Genomic DNA, 22,968 nt, shown 5'->3' with positions numbered 1-22,968 from the left:
ACAAAGCACATTTGGACCCAGACCTGAATTCTCTTCTTTAGAGAATTCTATGACTCTCCTTTTCCTATACTCACCAGCTTGTGAAATCAGTCATTTGCCCTAAGGAGCTCTGTGACCCACATCTTTGGGGTTGTCCTGAGATCTCATGGCTCAGACTTGGTTTCAGTAGAGTGGCTTGGTGATGAGCAGTTAGATTTTTCTAGAAAAAAGTTTTTTCTCTCATAGAAGTTCATGAGATGGAGCCAGCACAATAGTGCTGCCATATTGATTGGACGTGACACTCACTCATCACTTATGTCAGACATAGGAGTTCAGGCCTCTGATTTAACCAATGGTCCTCTCCTGAACCTTAGGCTTGAGCTACATGTTAAAGCTACTCACTAACTCTCACCCATCTGTGTTCAACTTATCCTGCTGCCTCATAGCTACAGCACCCAAGCATGGCAGTGGGAGCAGCAGATATCGCCTACCTCAGTGCCTCCCCTACCTTGGCACTGGTAACTAGACTGATCATCCCAACCCCTCCACAAGCTCCACACCACTCATCAGGTATTCCTCCAGAGGTGGTTGCATCTACCTACTCCAGTGGCTTTTGAGACCACTGTTCGACAATGATGTCACCAGGTACTTGCAATCTATGTCTTATTTTATCTCCAACTGATATGATGACATGCTTTCCTGAGTTAATGTTAAGTAATGTCTGATGAGGTAGGTGCATTCATTGTATGAAAGGAAGTGCTCTTCTCATTCTTCCCATGTGCCTCACCTATACTCCAAGCTGGTGACACTGTGTGAAAGGGAGCAATGTGATAAGAATTGAAAAAGATCACCATCTAGAACTTTAAAAGAGTCATTGGAAGCTGCTCTTCATTAGAAGTACAATGTATGATGCAGCATCTTGAGTAATGGTGCAATCAGCATTAAATAAATGGAATTTGGAAATGCTAGAGGCAAGATAATCTACGTTGTTATGAAAAACATGGCATTATAAGTGATAACAGTGTTTAGTACCTTCTCTCTGTGGCAGGAGATATGAAACAGCAAGACATGGCCTATTTGACAATTAAAAAAAAAAAAAAAAGATAGCTCATGGAACCAAAGAGAAAGAAGAAATTACCTGGAAACTACAAAGAATCTTTATGTGCAATGATTGGAAAACTACAAGTATATAATTAATTCTATACCCATTATCCTAAATCTTCACTGATAAATTATTAATATCAAATAGATCCATGATTATTAGAATACATTTGTGGTCGAACTGTTAATATATTCAGGAAACCCACAAAGATATTTGTCCAGGCACTACATATAATGTAGGGTAGTCCCTGCATATGATTTTCTTTTTTAAATTTCATTCTGAATTTTTATTTTTTATTTTTTTAATTTCTTTTCAGTGTAACAGTATTCATTGTTTTTGCACCACACGCAGTGCTCCATGCAATCCGTGCCCTCTATAATACCCACCACTTGGTTCCCCCAACCTCCAACCCCACCACTTCAAAACCCTCAGATTATTTTTCAGAGTCCATAGTCTCTCACGGTTCACCTCCCCTTCCAATTTCCCTCAACTCCCTTCTCCTCTCCATCTCCCCTTGTCCTCCATGCTATTTGTTATGCTCCACAAATAAGTGAAACCATATGATAATTGACTCTCTCTGCTTGACTTATTTCACTCAGCATAATCTCTTCCAGTCCCGTCCATATTGATACAAAAGTTGGGTATTTGTCCTTTCTGATGGAGGCATAATACTCCATAGTGTATATGGACCACATCTTCCTCATCCATTTGTCTGTTGAAGGGCATCTTGGTTCTTTCCACAGTTTGGCGACCATGGCCATTGCTGCTATGAACATCGGGGTACAGATGGCCCTTCTTTTCACTACATCTGTATCGTTGGGGTAAATACCCAGGATTGCAATGGCAGAGTCATAGGGAAGTTCTATTTTTAATTTCTTGAGGAATCTTCACACCATTCTCCAAACAGGCTGCACCAACTTGCATTTCCAAAAAGAATGTAAGAGGGATCCCCTTTAACCACATCCTCTCCAACACATGTTGAATCCTGTCTTGCTAATTTTGGCCATTCTAAATGGTGTAAGGTGGTATCTCAATGTGATTTTAATTTGAACCTCCCTGATGGCTAGTGATGATGATAGCCATTTTTCATGTGTCTGATAGCCATTTGTTTGTCTTCATTGGAGAACTGTCTGTTCATATCTTCTGCCCATTTTTTGATATGATTGTATGTTTTATGTGTGTTGAGTTTGAGGAGTTCTTTATAGATCCTGGATATCAACCTTTTGTCTGTACTGTCACTTGCAAATATCTTCTGCCATTCAGTGGGTTGCCTCTGTATGGTTGACTGTTTCCTCTGCTGTGCAGAAGCTTTTGGTCTTGGTGAAGTCCCAAAAGTTCAATTTTTCGCTCTTGTTTCCTTTGCCTTTGGAGACATATCTTGGAAGAAGTTGCTGTGGCTGATATCAAAGAGATTACTGCCTATGTTTTCCTCTAGGATTCTGATGGATTCCTGTCTCACATTGAGGTCTTTTATCCATTTTGAGTTTATCTTTGTGTACGGTGTAAGAGAATGGTCAAGTTTCATTCATCTACATATAGCTGTACAGTTTTCCCAGCATCATTGATTGAAGAGACTGTCTTTTTTCCACTGTATATTTTTTCCTGCTTTGTCGAAGATTATTTGACCATAGAGTTGAGGGTCCATATCTGAGCTCTCTACTCTGTCTATGTGTTTGTTTTTATGCCAGTACCATGATGTCTTGGTGATCACAGCTTTGTAGTAAAGCTTGAAATCAGGTAACGTGATGCCCTCGTTTTATTTTTGTTTTCAACATTTCCTTAGATATTCGAGGTCTCTTCTGATTCCATACAAATTTTGGATTATTTGTTCCAGCTCTTTGAAAAATACCAGTGGAATTTTGATTGGAATAGCATTAAAAGTATAGATTGCTCTAGGCAGTATAGACATTTTAACAATGTTCATTCTGCCGATCCAAGAGCATGGAATGGTCTTCCATCTTTTTGTATCTTCTTCAATTTCTTTCATGAGTGTTCTGTTGTTCCTCGAGTACAGATCCCTTACTTCTTTGGTTAGGTTAATTCCCAGGTATCTTATGGTTGTTGGTGCTATAGTAAATGGAATTGATTCTCTAATCCCCTTTCTGTATTTTCATTGTTAGTGTATAAAAAGCCACTGATTTCTGTACATTGACTTTGTATCCTGCCATGTTACTGAATAGCCATATGAGTTCTAGTAGTTTGAGGGTTGAGTCTTTTGGGGTTTTTCATATAAAGAATCATATCTTTGAAGAGAGAGAGTTTGACTTCTTCAGTGGGCATCCACAGCAAATATCATCCTCAATGGGAAAACGCTTGAGATCCCATTGAGATCAGGAACATAACAAGGATGCCCACTCTCACCACTCTTGTTCAACATAGTATTAGAAGTCCTAGAAACAGCAATCAGACAACAAAGAGAAATAAAAGGTATCCAAATTGGCAATGAAGAAGTCAAACTCTCTCTCTTCTTTATATGGAAAACCCAAAGACTCCACCCCCAAACTACTAGAACTCATATGGCTATTCAGTAACATGGCAGGATACAAAGTCAATGTACAGAAATCAGTGGCTTTCTTATACACTAACAATGAAAATACAGAAAGTGTAATTAGAGAATCAATTCCATTTACTATAGCACCAAGAACCATAAGATACCTGGGAATAAACCTAACCAAAGTGTTAAAGGATCTGTACTTGAGGAACTATAGAACACTCTTGAAAGAAATTTAAGAAGACACAAAAAGATGGAAGACCATTTCATGCTCTTGGATCGGCAGAAGGAACATTGTTAAAATGTTATAATCTCTTCCAGTCCCATCCATGTTGCTACAAAAGTTGGGTATTCGTCCTTTCTGATGGAGGCATAATACTCCATAGTGTATATGGACCATATCTTCCTTATCCATTCGTCTGTTGAAGGGCATCTTGGTTCTCTCCACAGTTTGGCGACTGTGGCCATTGCTGCTGCAAACATTGGGGTACAGATGGTCCTTCTTTTCACTACATCTGTATCTTTGGGGTAAATAACCAGGAGTGCAGAGAGAGTCAATTATCATATGGTTTCACTTATTTGTGGAGCATAACAAATAGCATGGAGGACATGGGGAGTTAGAGAGGAGAAGGGAGTTGGGGGAAATTGGAAGGCGAGGTGAACCATGAGAGACTCTGGACTCTGAAAAACAATCTGAGGGTTTTGAAGGGGCGGGGGGTGGGGAGGGGGGGCGGGGGGTAAACAGGTGGTGAGTATTATAGAGGGCATGGATTGCATGGAGCACTGGGTGTGGTGCAAAAATAATGAATACTGTTATGCTGAAAATAAAAAATAAATTAAAAAAAGATTTAAAAAAAAATGTCTATACTGCCTAGAGCAATCTATACTTTTAATGCCATTCCGATCAAAATTCCACCAGTATTTTTCAAAGATCTGGAGCAAATAATCCAAAAATTTTTATGGAATCAGAGGAGACCCCGAATTTCTAAGGAAATGTTGAAAAACAAAAATAAAACTGGGGGCATCACGGTACCTAGTTTCAAGCTTTACTACAAAGCTGTGATCACCGAGACATCATGGTACTGGCATAAAAACAGACTCATAGACCAGTGGAGCAGAGTAGAGAGACCAGATATGGACTCTCAACTCTATGATCAAATAATCTTGACAAAATGGGAAAAAATATACAGTGGAAAAAAGACAGTCTCTTCAAGAAATGATGCTAGGAAAACTGGACAGCTATATGTAGAAGAATAAAACTCGACCATTCTCTTACACGGTACACAAAGATAAACTCAAAATGGATAAAAGACCTCAATGTGAGACAGGAATCCATCAGAATCCTAGAGGAGAACATAGGCAGTAATCTCTTTGATATCAGCCACAGCAACTTCTTTCAAGATATGTCTCCAAAGGCAAAGGAAACAAAAGCGAAAAATTGAACTTTTGGGACTTCACCAAGATTAAAAGCTTCTGCACAGCAGAGAAAACAGTCAATAAAACAAAGAGCCAACCCACGGAATGGGAGAAGGTATTTGCAAATGACAATACAGACCAAAGGTTGATATCCAGGATCTATAAAGAACTCCTCAAACTCAGCACACACAAAACATACAATCATATCAAAAAATGGGCAGAAGATATGAACAGACACTTCTCCAATGAAGACATACAAATGGCTATCAGACACATGAAAAATGTTCATCATCACTAGCCATCAGGGAGGTTCAAATTTTTTTTTAAAGATTTTATTTATTTATTTGACAGAGAGAAATCACAAGTAGATGGAGAGGCAGGCAGAGAGAGAGAGGGAAGCAGGCTCTCTGCTGACCTGAGCCGAAAGGCAGCGGCTTAACCCACTGAGCCACCCAGGCTCCCCTAGGGAGGTTCAAATTAATACCACATTGAGATACCACCTTACACCAGTTAGAATGCCCAAAATTAGCAAGACAGAAAACAACATGTGTTGGAGGGGATGTGGAGAACGGGGAACCCTCTTACACTGTTGGTGGGAATGCAAGTTGGTGCAGCCACTTTGGAGAACAGCGTGGAGATTTCTCAAGAAATTAAAAAGAGAGCTTCCCTATGACCCTGCCATTGCACTACTGGGTATTTACCCCAAAGATAGAGATGTAGTTAAAAGAAGGTTCATCTGTACCCCAATGTTCCTAGCAGCAATGGCTACAGTCACCAAACTGTGGAAAGAACCAACTTGCCATTCAATAGATGAATGGATAAGGAAGATGTGGTCCATATACACTATGGAGTATTATGCCTCCATCAGAAAAGATGAATACCCAACTTTTGTATCAACATGGACGGGACTGGAAGAGATTATGCTGAGTGAAATAAGTCAAGGAGAGAGAGTCAATTATCATATGGTTTCACTTATTTGTGGAGCATAACAAAGAACATGGAGGACATAGGGAGAAGGAGAGGAGAAGGGAGTTGAGGGAAATGGGAAGGGGAGATGAAACATGAGATACTATGGACACTGAAAAACAACCTGAGGGTTTTGAACAGCGGGGGGGGGGGGTAGTTTGGGAAAGCCAGGTGGTGGGTATTATAGAGGGCACATATTGCATGGAGCACTGGGTGTGGTGCAAAAACAATGTATACTGTTATGCTGAAAATAAATTAAAAAACAAAAACAAACATAGAGCTCTACCCACAGGGATATGGAAATTTTCTGTCCCGTACTCCAGGTCCAGGGACATGGACCACTGTGAGAGGTTCTTCCCAGAGGACTAGGTTCTTATATAAATCTTTGACCCTGGCTATTGGGAACTCTGTCACAAGCAGTTTGCAGTCTGTGGTATCCAGTTCTTGGTAAATGATTTCTCAGATGCTGGGCAGAGGTAGGTGAGTAAGTCACTATTTGAGCTGGGTTCACAGTGGCAGTAACAGAAGTGGCCCATGGGACAAGGGAGATCTGGTGGCTCAGGCAGTCTTTGTAGTTGGAGCCATCTCCAAGTGGTGCAGCAAAAGATAGAGGAGTTGTGTAAAGAACAACTTGGATTCATAACTGCATGTTAGTGACTCACAGAAAAATACACAGCAAAATACTCACAAGGCTAAATGACAGAAGGACATCAGTGAACCCAAGAACCGATATATAAGTACAAACATTTAACAAAGAATGTCATGTACAAACATGAAGGGATGCCAATGGCAAGTCTCATTACCTGGCCCAAATGAAATCTTCCCTTCCCTACATCCTTGTATTTTGTCATCTCAGAGGTGAACCTCCTACACTGGGAACAGGGATCCTAGTGGGAAGAGGTTACAGCATATCCAAGAAAACAGAACAGACAGGTTGAAAGAAGGGAAGCCTGGGAACCTGATACAGAAGTTATTTAATTCTGCAACAAAGAATAGAAGCCAGTCCCTGGTTTCTGGTTTCAGTCCCAACAGTTTACCAGAAAGTTGAGTGTCTGAAATAAAAAAGAGAGAAGTTTAGAAAGAGAGAGGAAGACAGTCCCCCAGAGTTACTCTGAAGATAAACTTAGAAAATATACATGGAAGTTCTCATTAAACAGAAAAATTATTAAGCACCCAAAAGGGGAGGGTGACTGCATAAGCAATGATAATGGTTACAGTAGAGGCAATGACCTAAACAGATAATAATTTTTGGCAGTAACAATAAGATTTTTGACCAGGAACATTCTGAATCCATAGTATATTTAGAATACCAAAGCACATTTTGGAAAGTTTCCCTATAAATACTGGTTTAAGAAAAATGGAAGGAAAACTACAACAGCAGAAACCTTGTATAAACCAAGAAGCAAAATTCTGGCATTACTAGAATTTAAGTTCCATGAAATTGGGGAATTCAACTCAATCCCTACTGCATGCCCACATCTGGAGCAATGATTGGTGGATAGTAAGCACTCTATAAATAATTGCAAAATGAATTAAAGGACTCAGAACTGGGAACTTATATAATGGATGAAGGCAGAGGGTGGTAGTAGTGATAAGTTTGCCAACAATATTAAATATAGAAGGTAAAAAACAAATGATTGGGAGAAGTTATTAGAGCATATAACAATCTGCAAAATTTTAGAACCTTGATACATAAGCTTAATCTTTTATTTTAAGAATGGTACAACAAACCCAGCTAGGTGCAATAACCTCCATACCCCTGCTCATCCTAAGTGCCATGCATGAGGAGTTAATGGAGGACATCTCAAACTGTGTATGAGTCCTCAATCCCTTTCCCCTAGTCTTGCACAGAGCCCCTTGTTCCCTTCTCTTAGGATGTGAATCACTACTTACACTTTATTAACAGTCACATTTATTAATAGTCACATTTTATTAACAGAATTATATTAATTAGATACATGTTTTTCAAAAGGAAAAATACCGAGAGACTTTGGTGAAGAGGGATGAATTATGGAAAAAGTAAGACAGAAGATTACGGAAGTTTTACTCTACTCAGTTGTTGTAAAGGGGAGGAAAAATAAATTTGACAACTGTTTCTGAAGGCTAACCCTATTAAACAGTTATAAAGTTGACTTACTACAATCTATCTTCATCACTAACATCATCCCTAACCTGGATGTCTGCGATAAACTTCTAACTGACCTGACTACAAATGCACTTGCTGCCTTTAATAATACATTTTTAAAAAGATATTATTTCTTTATTTGACAGAGAGAGAGAGAGCACAAGTAGGCAGAGCTGCAGGTAGAGGGGGAGGGTGAAGCAGGCTTTTCACTTAGCAGGGAGCACAATGCAGGGCTTGATCCCAGGACCCTGGGATCATGACCATAGCTGAAGGCAGCCACTTAGCCGACCAAATCACCCAAGCGCCCTTTAATAATACATTTTGACAGTGAACCAAAGTGATTTTTTTAAATGCAAATCATGTTACACTACACTTTATAATCCTACAGTTTCTTCTCATTGTTTCTAGGACAGAGAGAAAAACTTGAAATTAACCACAAGGGCCTACAGGATCCCATCACTCCTCACTTTTTGCACCACCTTTCCCATTGACTAGAAATATTTTTCTCCACTTATTCCTCTCTTCCACTTACAATTACTGGATTCTTAGCCTTCAGCTATCAATCGAGTTAATGTTTCCTCAGGAAAACATTCCCTATGAACCCTGTCCTGGTTAGATAACCTCGCAGTGCTCAGTGACTCTTCTTTGAGCCCAATTGTTACTTTTCACTTATTTAAATGATTAACGTTGGTCTCTCCCATCAGACTACATGACCCATGAAAGCAGGACCTGGATTTGGGTTGGGTCACCTAGTACTTTAAGCACTAATACTAGGCACCTCATATTTGTCCAGTTATAGTTAATCATGTTCAAATGGAGAATTGCCAGGAATTGATGACTGAATTTGAAACATGAGAGAAGAGAAAAGGATGTCTCCAAGATCTCTTGCCTGGGATAACAGGTATATAGCACCATTACCCAAAATTGAGGAAAAGGAGCAGAAAAGATTTCAGAATAGAGGTGACCATTACTACAGAGCTTGTTGGATAAGATGGGCCTCAGTTATATGTGGGAGAGACATCTTGTAAAGTAAATGGAGATATATAGAGAATTTGGAAAGAAATCTTGTAGAAACAGATTTTTTGAGAATCACCAGGAAAAGATGTAGCACTTGCAGTTAGAAAAATTCATGGAATCATCCTTAGGAGGCACCTAGGTGAGTAGACCCTACAGACAAGGACAAAATACTGCTTAAAGGAAAAATGAAGGAAGATGGGAGCAAGTACATTTCAAAGAGTATTATGAGAGTTAGAATGAAAACAGAAGGAAGAAGTGTTTTAAATGCCAAAAGAGTCTTGTTGTTTTATCCAATCTGTAACCCTGTGCTATTTTATGGGAACTTTTAGGCCACTCACTTTGAGAGTGATTATCAAGAGATACATATTTTTTGACATCGTGTTTACTGTGAAGTCCTTGTTTCTATAGATTGTCTCCATAAATTTCAGTTCAATGACACTCTTGGGTTCTTTCTTCTTTTATAGAAACCCTCTTAATATTTATTGTAGTGCCAGGTTGGTGGTCACATACTCTTTTAAACCTTGCCATTCTTGGAAGCTCTTTATCTCTCAATCCATTTTGAATGTCAGTCTTGCTGGATAAAGTATTCTTGGCTGCATGTTCTTTTCATTTAGCACCCTGAATACATCTTTCCAGGCCTTTCTGGCTTACCAGGTTCCTGTGGACAGGTCTGACGTTATTCTGATGGTTCTTCCTCCATATGTATAGACTCTTTCCCCCTAGCTGCTTTCAAGATTCCTGTCTAAAATTATGATTGATCATTTTCACATTCAGGTGTCTCGAGGTCTTTCTAGATCCTATGATCTTGGGGGCAGACCTTTCTGCCTCTAGGACATGAATGCTGGTTCCATTCCCCAGATTGGGAAAATTTTCATGGAGAATTTGTTCAACTATATCCTCTAGTCTTCTTTCTTTCTCCTCCCCCTCAGCAATTCCAATAATTCTGATGTCAAAATGTTTCAAAGCATCATTTATTTCCCTAATTCTATTTTCATGGCTTCTAAGCTGCTTGTTCCAGGCCTCCTTCTGATCCTTTTCCTCTATCAGTTTGTCCTCTAGATTACCAATTCTATCTTCTGCCTCAGTTACCCTAGCTGCTAGAGAATTTAGATTAGATTAGAACGCATTGATAGCATTGTTAACATCTTCTCTGGTAGCTTTTACTTCTGCCTTAATAAATTTCATTTTGTCATTAATGGTTTTCTCCAGCCTAGCCATTGCCTGGATAATTGTTAGCCTGAATTCCCTTTCTGACATTCTGTTTATGTCCATATCCAATAGCTCTGATGGAGAGGACACAGTCTCTGAATTCTTCCTCTGTTGGGCTTTCCTCCTCCTAGTCATTTTGGTAAGAGATGGCTGAGGGGATGTGTAGTTGAATGTATAAGAGAATAACAACAACAAAAAAAAAAAAAAAACTAAGAGAGAAGATTCCATGAAGATGAGAAGGATGTTAATAGATGAAGAATTTATCACTCCCTGGTTGTAGCCATGCCACAACCAGTTAACTATCTTTAGTTATTTCTTGTCTCCAGGCAATGGAGTTATAAGGTCTGCATGAGATGCAGTCTCAAGTCCAGAAAAAAAAAAAAAAAAAAAAAAAAAACAGAGCATGCATTCTCAAACAGTAGTTACTTGCAATGGACTAAAATTTGTAAGCTTTACTGCAATATACTAAACTCTGTGTGTGTGTGTGTGTATCCGTATACATGCTTCATTGGGGAGTGAACATTATTTCTAGTGCATCACCAAAGGATTTTTTGTTGAACGAGGGATAAACATGAATTTTATTCCAAGCCACAGACAGTAGCAAGTTTTTAAAAATTTAATTTAATTTAATTTTCTTTCAGTGTTCCAAAATTAATTGTTTATGCACCATACCCAGTGCTCTGTGCAATACATGCCCTTCATAATACCCGCCACCAGGCTCACCCTACCCCCAATTCCCTCTCCCCTCCAAAACCCTCAGTTTGCTTCTCAGAGTCCACAGTCTCTCATGGTTTGTCTCCCCCTCCAGTTTCCACCAACCCACAGCCAACGGCAAATTAAAGTTTTATCCCAACCATAGAAAAGAGAGAACATTTGTAGTGGAGAAAAAAGACAAAGTGAGGATGTGAAGTTCAAATGCAGAAAAATAAGTAAGAAAAGACTAAGTTTCCCGAGGCTAAAGTATAAGATAAGGCCAAGGGAGAATAAAGGCACAAAGCCATCTGTAGTATATACTATGGTATCCCTCTGAGATCTGCTTTTGAAAGCCTATCCCCCTATCCTTCAGCTGCTGGAAATATCAGATGCTGAGAGTTCACATCCGTACTCCTTCCTGGAAGGAACTACCTCATCCAAAGTTGTGCCCCATCACACAGGGTAGCCTATGGCAAGTGACTAGATACCACAGGAATACAAATAACTGGCTTCCTTGCCTCATTGTGGGTTAACTTAGAAGGGCTATTCCAGCTCTAGAGCTTCCATTGTATCATTGGAGGTATCAGATGCAACCTCATGAAAGGTCAATTTCTCCTTTGAATTAATCTTACCTTACTGACTTGTTTACAGATATATTTCTCTAAAGAACTCAAGCCTCCTTCTGCACACCATGCTATACCTCTATCAACAGAATTCAATTTGAGACACTATATATAATAATAAGAAAGATTGTTATTTCTACTCAACTTTCATTTGCTAATTAGTGCCTTCTATTAATTAATGATCACTGCCTATCATTATATCATGTATCATGATACCATGGAGATAAATCTAACATTGGTTTTGACCCCAAGGAAATTAGAGTAGTAGATATCTACCAGTTTTCCAGGCTAGAGCAAGCATCAGAATCACCTGAAGGGTTTATTAGCATTTATTGGGCCCCACACCCAGAGTTATTGGTTTAGTGAATCTGGAGTAGTGTCTAAGAATTTGCATTTATAACAAATTATCAGATGATGCCAATACTTCTGGCCTAGGGACATAACTTAAGAACCACTGATAATCAGTGATAATTAACATGACAGATAAATAGACCTCTGGAAAAATACCAAAAAGAATAATCCTGAAGTAAACCAGTTGGGGAAGGCTCTCTGGATGGTATGTCATTAAATCTGGGCTAAGAAATATTTTGCTGACTGGAGCTGGTAGGGAAGATTTCCTCATCAGGAGAAATAAGAAGAATAACATGGAAATGAAACTATGCAAAAAATCTGAAGTTCAGTTTGACTGAGGCATGAAGGTAAGAAGACTACATGGGTAGGTAATAGTTGATGTTTAAGAGTCTTTGGTGCCATTTTATAAAATAATTGACTTTTTTCACAGAGGGCATTATTTCTGGTTTTATTCTTATAGATCAGAGATGGCAAACTTTCTCTAAAGGGAGAGAGAATACAAATTTTTCGCTTTGCTGGCCAGAGGTCTTGATCACAACTGCTCAGTTCTGAGATTGTACAGTGGAAACAACCATAGAAAACATGCAAATTAATGGGAATGCTCATGTTCTGAAAAAAAAAAAAAAACTTTATTTACAAATACAGGTGCTGGGTCAGAACTGGCTTATAGGTCATAGTTTATGTCCCTAGAGGACAGAGATTTCACTTGCTTATGATAATGACTCTGATAAAAATAGAATTTTTATTTTATTTGTGCATTCACTAAAAAAGAGAAGCTAGCTTATACTTTAAGTCTAGAAATTATTTTCTTCATTCACAGGAGAACCTACACAATTTTTCAGTTGTTCAGCTTAATTATGATAAGAACATTTAAGTCATTATGAGATAATTGGCTAATTATGACAATGTTAGTAAATAAATTCAAATCCCTAAACAAGAAGTTTAAAACTATAAGTGAACAATATAATTCTCCAGAGACAACATTTTAGAAAACATAATTTCTAAAACAAGCTAATGGTCTTAAGGTTAGAAATAACAATCATTTGGTTAGAAGCTGCATGTCCCAAAGACCCGTGTTTATGTCACAGGAACCAGTGAATACATAAAATTAAACTTAAGCACGAGTTTGCTCCTTTCACTAATTGTTTCCCATTGCATTCTTATGGTAAATATTCCTTATTCCTTCCTATTTCACTGATAGATTAAATCAGTTAGCCCTGTAGTTTAAGTTTTGTACCAATGAAATTTTCTCTATAGTTTCCTAGTTAATACTATTGTGATATATAACCTCTATTTTTCTTTAATTTTCAAAATAGCCATGGAGGAATTAAATATTTTTAACTAATACTAATTGCATTCCACATTTAGTGGTATGATTATCATATTGGTATTTGTGGTTCGTCCACTAAAAGCATCACATGGGAGGAAACACAAAAACTGAAAAACCAAGTAAGACAATTAATAATAGATCAGTTTCACAATGTTGGTCAATCAAGGTATCTTGAAAAAAATAAGAATAGGCAGAAAATAGGAATAAAAATGTAGATAGAAATATAAATATGTAGGGACACCTGGGTGGCTCAGTCAGTTAAGTGTCTGCCTTTGGCTCAGGTCATGATCCCAGGGTCCTGGGATAAAGTCCCTCATTAGGGTCCCAGCTAGGTGAGAAGTCTGCTTCTCCTTCTGCCTACAGCTTTCCCCTGCTCATACTCTCTCTCCCTAACAAATAAATAGATTAATTAAAGAAATACAAATATGTATAAATTTCAAAAACAGAAGCAGCAGGGCTTAATAATTAGTTAGAAGTACTTAGAATGAATAAAAACTTATTCAAAATTTTCTAATATTTGTAATTGGAAAGATGTTACATGTTAATAGAAATAAGAAATACATTGCATGAGAAGTAATAGGAAATTAATGGCAGGAAGTGGCAAGAAGCATAGAAAATGGTGGTCTCGGGAAATATTTCTCCTTCTCCACCTCTTCCTCCTCAGTGCTGACATTTATGTAGAATCTATGCAGGGCGGAGTAGGAGTGACACATGTCTACAACTTTGAATTCTCAGAACAGCCCACATGATAGGTGTTGTCATTCCCAATTTACATATTTTAAAAGTTGATGACTAATAGAAGCAATTATTGATTTGGATATAGTTACTTTTTAATTAACATACAGTGTATGATTCGGATGTAATTTTTAATACCTTGGCCTGAGCTTCATTTGCCTCCTCTTTAAGTGGGGACAATAGTGTTACCAATCTTGGACCTGTTTTAACCTTTATAGAAAATAATACTTGCAAAGCCCTGAGCAAGTACTTGGTGTATAATGTTGGCCAGACATTTTTCTTCCTAACAACCTGAGTTATTTTTCTTCTTATTAGAATGCAAAATGACATTAATTCTCTGACAGATGAAATATCAGACAGGGAATAGAGGGGCATAGACAGGTGAATCTAGTTAAGTATCATTGGAGGGGGGTGAATGGTGTGCGTACTGACTTCCATGGGATCAGACCCCATTAGAAGGAAAAAACTGGACTAACACAACCAAGGGGGTGAACACCTCATAACACATTTTCCCTCCTTCAGCAGAATTGTAGCACATCTTTGGAAGCAACTCCACAGTACATTATTTTTTTTAAAAATTAGACATGCAATGAGCAAATGCCAATCCAAATGACATATCCACAGCAGTTCTTGAACCCTTTCAAGAGGCCATGTCACGAGAACTTTATTTCTTTAAAATTGGTACCGCCATATTAGAACATTGCACTCAAAAAAATACCAAGGCAAAACATGCAGCACTGCCTTAGATGTAGCACTGCCTACATGCAACAAGCCCAGGCCCTGTAGGTATCCCACCCAAGGCGCAGCGTACCCCATAGAATATATCCAGTAACAGCACAGTTTCTAATGGTTGCACACATCTGATAATCCCACAGGATCTACCATGTTATAGATTACGTCCATGGCACAGGGCCAGTTACAACCTGACTCAATCACATGGCACACCAGATGGATTCCACTCTTATAGTAAACAAGCCTGCTGCCAACTTCAAAACATTAGCTTCCATCACTGTATCAGGGAAACTAGCTGTAGCCTTAATATAACCTACACTGTTCCCAAATTGAGGCAAGTATCTGGCCTTGGTATTGCTCTAACTTTAGGAAAGATAGACATATCATAACTATCCAGGCTGCATAAAGGATTATCCATCAATATAATATAGTGTGAAGAAGGCAGAAAAGAAGTTTAAAAGCCACAATAGACCCTTTAAAATTTCTGGGAACAACCAGTGTTAAACTGTTCAGGAATGGGAATGTAATACAACCCAGTGAGTGATAAGACTTGGTAGTTCTAGGAGGGGTATTACTTCTCTAGAATCACATAATAGTCTCTCAATGTGTCTATATTTCTTTTTTTTTAATTTTTTAAAATTTATTTACTTTCAGCATAAGAGTATCATTATTTTTTCACCACACCCAGTACTCCATGCAATCCGTGCCCTCTATAATACCCACCACCTGGTTCCCCAACCTCCCACCCTCCTGCCACTTCAAATCCCTCAGATTGTTTTTCAGAGTCCATAGTCTCTCATGATTCACCTCCCCTTCCAATTTACCCCAACCCCCTTCTCTCTAACTCCCCATGTCCTCCATGCTTTTTGTTATGCTTCACAAATAAGTGAAACCATATGATAATTGACTCTCTCTGCTTGACTTATTTCACTCAGCATAATCTCTTCCAGTCCCGTCCATGTTGCTACAAAAGTTGGGTATTCGTCCTTTCTGATGGAGGCATAAAACTCCATAGTGTATATGGACCACATCTTCCTTATCCATTCATCCGTTGAAGGGCATCTTGGTTCTTTCCACAGTTTGGCGACTGTGGCCATTGCTGCTATAAACATTGGGGTACAGATGGCCCTTCTTTTCACTACATCTGTATCTTTGGGGTAAATACCTAGGAGTGAAATGGCAGGGTCATAGGGAAGTTCTATTTTTAATTTCTTGAGGAATCTCCACACTGTTCTCCAAAGAGGCTGCACCAACTTGCATTCCCACCAACAGTGGAAGAGGGTTCCTCTTTCTCCACATCCTCTCCAACACATGTTGTTTCCTGTCTTGCTAACTCCATTCCTTAGCTCAGATCCAAACATCAGCTATCCAGTCCTCCACATTTACGGGGTTTCCTCCTACATAGCATCTCCTTAATTTTTCAGGTCTGCTTTGCAAGTATCATTTCCCTGAACCATCCATCTCACTCTCAGTCCTGTGATATTTTACACATGTGCATACACACACACACACACACACACAAATTCTTGTTTATGCTTTATATCCTGATTAACAGACACAAATAATAATAAATATTTGCCATGTGCAGGTTCTTCCTTAAAGAATGAAGGGAAGAAAGATGGGAGACATGCAGGAATTTGCTGTATTTGGAAATGTTCTACATGACTTTCTATGTAGGTCAGACAAATACTTTGAAGTGAGAGTGTCTTTTTAACTGTGCCTCATATCACCTTTCTAGGTTTCCTCTGCTATATTATGGAATTAAAGAATGGATTTTCCGTTTCTCCAGAAAATAGGCAACATGCTATGAAAGACGCCAGGGTCTCTCTCTGGAAACAAGAAAAGTCCTGCAAGAAATGTGTCTATAACCAACTCCCAGCGATATGCTGTGTTCCAACAATACACAGTTCCACCCTCCCTCCTTCCTTCTGGTGGGGATTCCAGGGCTAGAAGATGTGCACCTCTGGATTGGCTTCCCCTTCTTTGCAGTGTATCTGATAGCGCTCCTAGGGAACATCACTATCCTATTTGTGATCCAGACTGAACACAGCCTCCACCAACCCATGTTTTATTTCCTGGCCATGTTGGCCTGCACTGACATTGGCCTCTCCACAGCCACCATCCCCAAGATGCTGGGAATTTTCTGGTTCAATCTCAGGGAGATTGGGTTTGGTGCTTGCATCACACAGATGTACACTATCCATGTATGTACTGGCCTGGAGTCTGTGGTGCTGACGGTCATGGCTATAGATTGCTATATTGCCATTTGCAACCCCCTGAGATATAGCATGATCCTCACCAGTAAGGTGATAGCTATTTTGAGCATAGTCATCATAGTCAGGACCTTGGTGTTTGTGACTCCATTCATATTTCTCATCCTGAGATTGCCTTTCTGTGGTGTCCGGGTTATCCTGCACACCTATTGTGAACACATGGGCTTGGCAAAGTTGGCTTGTGCTAATATTAGGGTCAATATTGTCTATGGCTTGATTGCTTTTTCAGTAGGATACATTGATCTTTCTGTGATTGGGTTCTCCTACGTCCAAATCCTCCGAGCAGTCTTCCACCTCCACTCCTGGGATGCCCGGCTCAAGGCACTCAGCACATGTGGCTCCCATGTCTGTGTCATGTTAGCTTTCTACCTACCAGCCCTCTTCTCCTTCATGACACACCGCTTCGGCCACAACATCCCTCATTACATCCACATTCTTCTGGCCAACCTGTACGTGGTTGTTCCCCCTGCTCTTAACCCTGTTATCTATGGGGTCAGGACAAAACAGATAAGAGAACGTGTACTAAGGATGCTTAACCCTAAAGGCTATTGACATTTTGCCCCAGGAGAATTTTCTACGACAGTTAAGGGAAATAATAATAAGATCAAAGCAGAAGTAAACAGTGGAAATATTTTTGTAAAACTCCAGCACTCCCACACAGGCCAATCACACTGTACTTCCCCCATTTCTCCTATTTGTACACCTACTGGAAGGCATAGTTCAAAGCTTCTAAAACTCTCTCTACTTTGCCACAAAAAGAATACAAAACAAAACATAATACTCACATTTAAACCACAGTGATATTACAAAATTCCTAAAGGGAGAAAAAGGTTTGCAAAAAGGTGTGGCCCTGGTAACTGCCTTGAATAACTTCTTTCCACATGGAGTTTCTCTTCATTCACATATCAGAAGAAGTTCATGTCTTGAAATGATCTGGGGTTTCATCAGTATCTAGTAGCAAGAGAAACCAACTTGGAGTCATAAGATCTACATTTAAATTCAGGCTCTGGCCTTGCTTGGAAGATTTACCTGACAGTTTCACTTAGAGCTCTTTGAACTTCAATATCCTTGCCAATAAAATGCTATAAAGCAATATTAATCTGTCACTGTGAAAAAAAAATGGTTGAAAAAATCTTTGCAGATTGTAAAACATGAAAATATTTGGAAACAAACAAATGTGCTTCTAGCACAGTTGTTACTTCTACCATATGTAGGTTTAGCTTACTAAACCCAATTCTAATATATAGTCACTATTATGAAGTAAGGGTGCTAACTCCGTATCACCCCCAATGTTAGGGGCCTTTTAGGACCCTCAGCCCTTACCTTGATCAGAGGGTCTATCAGGAGACTAGAAAGCCCAAAGAATTAAGAGGGCCCAACCTAAGATGCTCTTATACTATTGGTGGGAATGCAAACTGAGGAAGAACTCTGGAAAACATTATTTCATGTTCTTCAAAAAGTTAAAAATAGAACTACCCTACCGAGCAATTGCATTACTAGGTACTTACCCAAAGGCACAAAAACACTGATTTGAAGGGGCACATGCACCCTGATGTTTATTTATATCATCATTATCAACAACAGGCAAATTATGGAAAGAGCCCGAATGTTTACTGATTAATAAATGGATAAAGAAGATGTGGTGTATGTGTGTATGCGTGTGTGTGTGTGTTCTATATATATATATATATATATATATATATATATTCCATTATTGATATATATCTATAATGGAATATTACTCAGCCTTCAAAAAGAATGGAATCTTGCCATTTGCAATGACATGGATGGAGCTAAAGTGTATTCTGCTAAGCAAAATAAATCAGAAAAAGACAAATACCATATGATTTCACTCCTATGTGGAATTTAAGAAACAAAACTAATGAATATAGGGAAAGGGGAAAAAAAAAGAGAGAGGGAAGCAAACTATAAGAGACTCTTAATTATAGAGAACAAACTGAGGGCTGATGGAGGGAGATGGGTGGGGGATGCACCAAATGGGTAATGGCCATCAAGGAGAGTACTTATGATGAGCACTGTGTGTTCTGTTTAAGTGAAGAATCACTTAACTCTACACCTGAAGCCAATATTACACTACATGCTAACTAGAATTTAAATAAAAATCTGAAAAATAAATAACCCACAGAATGAGAAAATATTGCAAATAATGTAATTGATAAAGTTCTAGTACCTGGAGCATATAAAGCCTCTTACAACTAAACAGTAAAAACCAAGCAGCCCAGTTAAAAATGGGCAAACATATTGTGGTTTAACCTTACAAATGAATTATTTTTCAGCCATAATGAAATACTGATATAGGCTACAAACAAATGAAACGAATGAAACATTATGCTATGTGAAAAGTCTAATGGCTATATATATATATATATATATATATATATAGTATGATTCCAATTAATTTTAAATTAATTTAAATTAATTTTAAATGTCTGAAATTGGCAAATCTATGGAGATGGAATGTATTTAGTAATTACCAGGGACTGAAGCAGAAGAAGAATGAGAAACATACACTTGGGTCATTAACTTAAAAGGTTGAAGATAGGCCCATGGGACTAGGTCTCATAGCTCTCTAGGGAGGGTGCTGCTTTCAACTGGTACTGCTGTCACAGGAGCTCAGAGGAGGTGCCTTCAGAGGTGGGGCTAAAATGTCTGGGTGTGGAACTCTGTCCTGCTGCTGCTGATACCTCAGAAGAAGTTCAGTGAGGCTGATTGGATCCTGGGAGTTCCAAACCCAAATCTAAATCAAACTCAAACCCGACCAACCAACAAATCCTGGGGACTACAATAAACTCCACCGCCAGGTGAAGAGTCATTGCTCAGGGGTACTGACCAGACAGGAATAGAAAGAAGCAAGTATTCCCTGCCCTGCTTTAGGCTTCCAGTCTTTTCCTGCTGTTCTCTGGGGGTGGAAACTAAAAGGGAGCCAGCTGACAAAGAAGAGTCCCAAAGTCCAAGTCCCAAGTCCCAGCATCCCAAAGCAGATCTCTGGATGTTGGGTCTGGGGCTGAGAGACAAGAGTTAATGACCATGAGGCTCCTGTTAGTTCTGAGTCTGAGGGCTTGTGACCACACCAGGGACAGCTGAGGCAGCATCCTTCACTGTACACCAGCTCCTTACAGCAGCAGCTTACAGAGAATGACTATCTTTTTCAGGTACAAGTTAGTTTCATGTGACATTTGCGATGAGATTTTCCAGCTTCCAAGTCCCAAATGTTAACTGTCTGCTGCACGTTGCTTTGCTTATGTGATGATCAAGGCCTTATTCTTTAAGTCCTCTTTAATCTTGGATATTCTGCTTACTTTGTGCGGTAGTTTATGTATGGATTTGGGCTCAACAAGCATTGCTGGGTGAAATTTTAGGAGTCTCAAATTGTCCATGCTTGATGAGGGAGAGGAGGATGGTAGAATATAGCTTGCCATTTTGGCCAAATTTGCATTGCTGCTTCACCACCTCTGAAAAACTGCAGGATTTTCTGGTTTTCATTTGTGATCTGGATGCTCTGTGTTTCAGGAGGGGGCAGGTATGAGACCCTCAGATACTTCTGAAAGGAGCATGAATTTTTTTCACTTGCTGAAAGGAGGTATCACAGGGGATGTCAGCACTGTTGGGGGCTTATTAACCCCGGCTTTACAAGCAGCCATGTGCCCTGATGTCCACAACCTATTGGACTGAGGTCACTGGTTGAAAGACCACAGTAGGCAGGAGAAACTATATTTGGTACAGAAACACTGGCTTAACAGGAAGCAGAGACTGCAGCCAACTGGATGGAATGTGCCTCTTCTAAAAATGCATTCGGACGAGTTTCTGTGACAGTGACTGTAGGATCAGTCCTGATCAGGACCTCCAGGCATATTTATCTTGTGCAGGTAAAGTCCTTGTCAGAGAAAAAAATAACAAATAAAGTAACCAAAGGTTAAAAAAAAAAAAAAAACTGGGGGTGGACTGGACTGGACCACGACTGGACACAGATTCAGGTCCTCCCGTGTGGGTATGCAAAGAGACATGGCATCATAATGATGAGGGAGCAGGAGGCTGGCTGAGGACAAAGCAAAAGCTGGCGCCTTGCACCCCCTCTTCACCCTTTCCCCTCCATAAGTGTAGCATCCCTCAGGCAGCCCTGACTGCCATGAACAATAAGCAAATGGTTAACTTGCAGAGCTCACAATCCTGCTAGACAGGAGTCTCCCTTGGCTTACAAATGTCCTAAATCTCACTAACAAAGACGATTGATAGCAGGATTGTGACACCCCACCAAAAAGTCTCCCAACTATCTTAATGTTAATGGCCGGTCTAAAGACAACACTGATCCAGCAGCAAGGGCAAGGCCTCTGGCAGGCCTGGAACATCCTGGCACCTTGTAGGCCCTCTTTAGCATATGAAAACTCCACTGAAACCTCCCTTCCCCTCACCTTCCCCCAACAGCAGGGTACATAACCAACCACCCCTCACAACCCGGGCAGCAGCAGCTCTTCCTGCCCACGGGTCCTGTCCCCGTGCTTTAATAAACCACCATTTTGCACCAAAGATGTCTCAAGAATTCTTTCTTGGTCGTCGGCTCCGGACCTCAGCCCACCAAACCTCACCTAGGTTCTAGAACTTCATCAATAACATGTTGTCACAGGGGCAGCTTTCACAGCTGTTGCAGAGTCAGGAGTTAGCTCTGAGGAGGAACAGAAAATGAGCACATCACCCTGCAGGGATTCCTCAGAGTAATGGCAGCTCAGGGCTGCCTTGGGCTCCAGGGCAGACTCTTCCAAAGCTACACTCAGTAACAGAAAAATGACATCTGTTTGCCTACAAGAAGAGGCTCTTATTACCCTCCAGCTTAGCTCTCCTTTCCTTAAGCAGAGCCATAGGTGTGACTCAGCATTTGTCTTTTTTTTTTTTTAATATTTTATTTATTTATTTGACAGAGAGAGAGAGAGAGAGAGAGATCACAAGTAGGCAGAGAGGCAGGCGGAGAGAGAGGGAAGCAGACTCCCTGCTGAGCAGAGAGCCCAGGGCTCTACCCCAGGACCCTGAGATCATGACCTGAGCTGAAGGCAGAGGCTTAACCCACTGAGCCACCCAGCATTTGTCATTTTCCACAAAAGACTTCTTCACAGGGCTCCCCTCCATCTCACAGCTGCTGGAAGAGTTTATCCACCACCACCTTCCTCCTGTCCCTCAGAGGCTGGAAAGGCCAACTTCACTACTGATGACCTCAAGTGATACCAATAATCTCAACATCCTTGCATACTGATAACAGTGATAGTAATGACAATGAATACGAAAGCTCAAATGTTTTGAGCACCTGCAAATTACCAGTATCTGTGCATGATAACATTAATTTTCTTTTCTTTTCTTTCTTTCTTTTTTTTTTTTTTTTTTTTGGTGCAAAATGGTCTTTTAGTAAAGCACAGGGACAGGACTCATGGGCAAAAGGAGCCACTGGACTGGGGCTTGAGGAGTGGCTGATTACACACTCTTAAGAGTTGGGGGGAGTAAGGAAAAGGGAGGTTTCAAAAGAACTTTTATATGCTAAAGAGAACCTACAAGATAATGGAGTCCTAGCCATTGTCAAGTGAAGGTTGTTTACCCCTCTAGCAAGGTATTAACATTAAGATAGTTGGGAGAAAAAAAAAAAAAGTTGGGAGATTCCTGGAAGAATGTCACACAGGTCCCACCCAGGAGTGGAAGGGGGGGCTGCAGGGTGTCTGCCTACACTTTGTCCTCATCTAGCCTTCTGCTCCCTCATCATATCCACCTGAACAATCTTGACCCTTAAATCGTTAAGGTTGTTGATAATGGAAGGTCTCATCTTCTATAACATCTTCCTGCTGAATAACATTAATTTTCATAAGGCCTTTGTGTGGATGATTAGAAAAATTAGTTGTGAAAACATCTAATAGAAAGGACACAGTTC

The 22,968-nt window shown here is 39.8% G+C and overlaps 1 protein-coding gene across 1 annotated transcript; it reads left to right on the top strand.

Annotated features, from left to right (window-relative positions):
- Positions 1 to 16,652: 16,652 nt before the first annotated feature.
- On the top strand, positions 16,653 to 17,594 carry LOC123394249 (olfactory receptor 52E5). The gene has a single exon (XM_045088008.1). The coding sequence runs from the start codon at positions 16,653 to 16,655 to the stop codon at positions 17,592 to 17,594; it is 942 nt and encodes a 313-aa protein (XP_044943943.1).
- The last annotated feature ends 5,374 nt before the right edge of the window (positions 17,595 to 22,968 follow it).

The sequence above is a fragment of the Mustela putorius genome, unplaced genomic scaffold, assembly GCF_011764305.1.
Source record: "Mustela putorius furo isolate JIRA1106 unplaced genomic scaffold, ASM1176430v1.1 tig00002088_pilon_pilon_pilon, whole genome shotgun sequence".
Taxonomy (NCBI): domain Eukaryota; kingdom Metazoa; phylum Chordata; class Mammalia; order Carnivora; family Mustelidae; genus Mustela; species Mustela putorius.
Note: the sequence above shows the minus strand (reverse complement) of the source record. Positions and strands in the feature narration are given on the sequence as shown.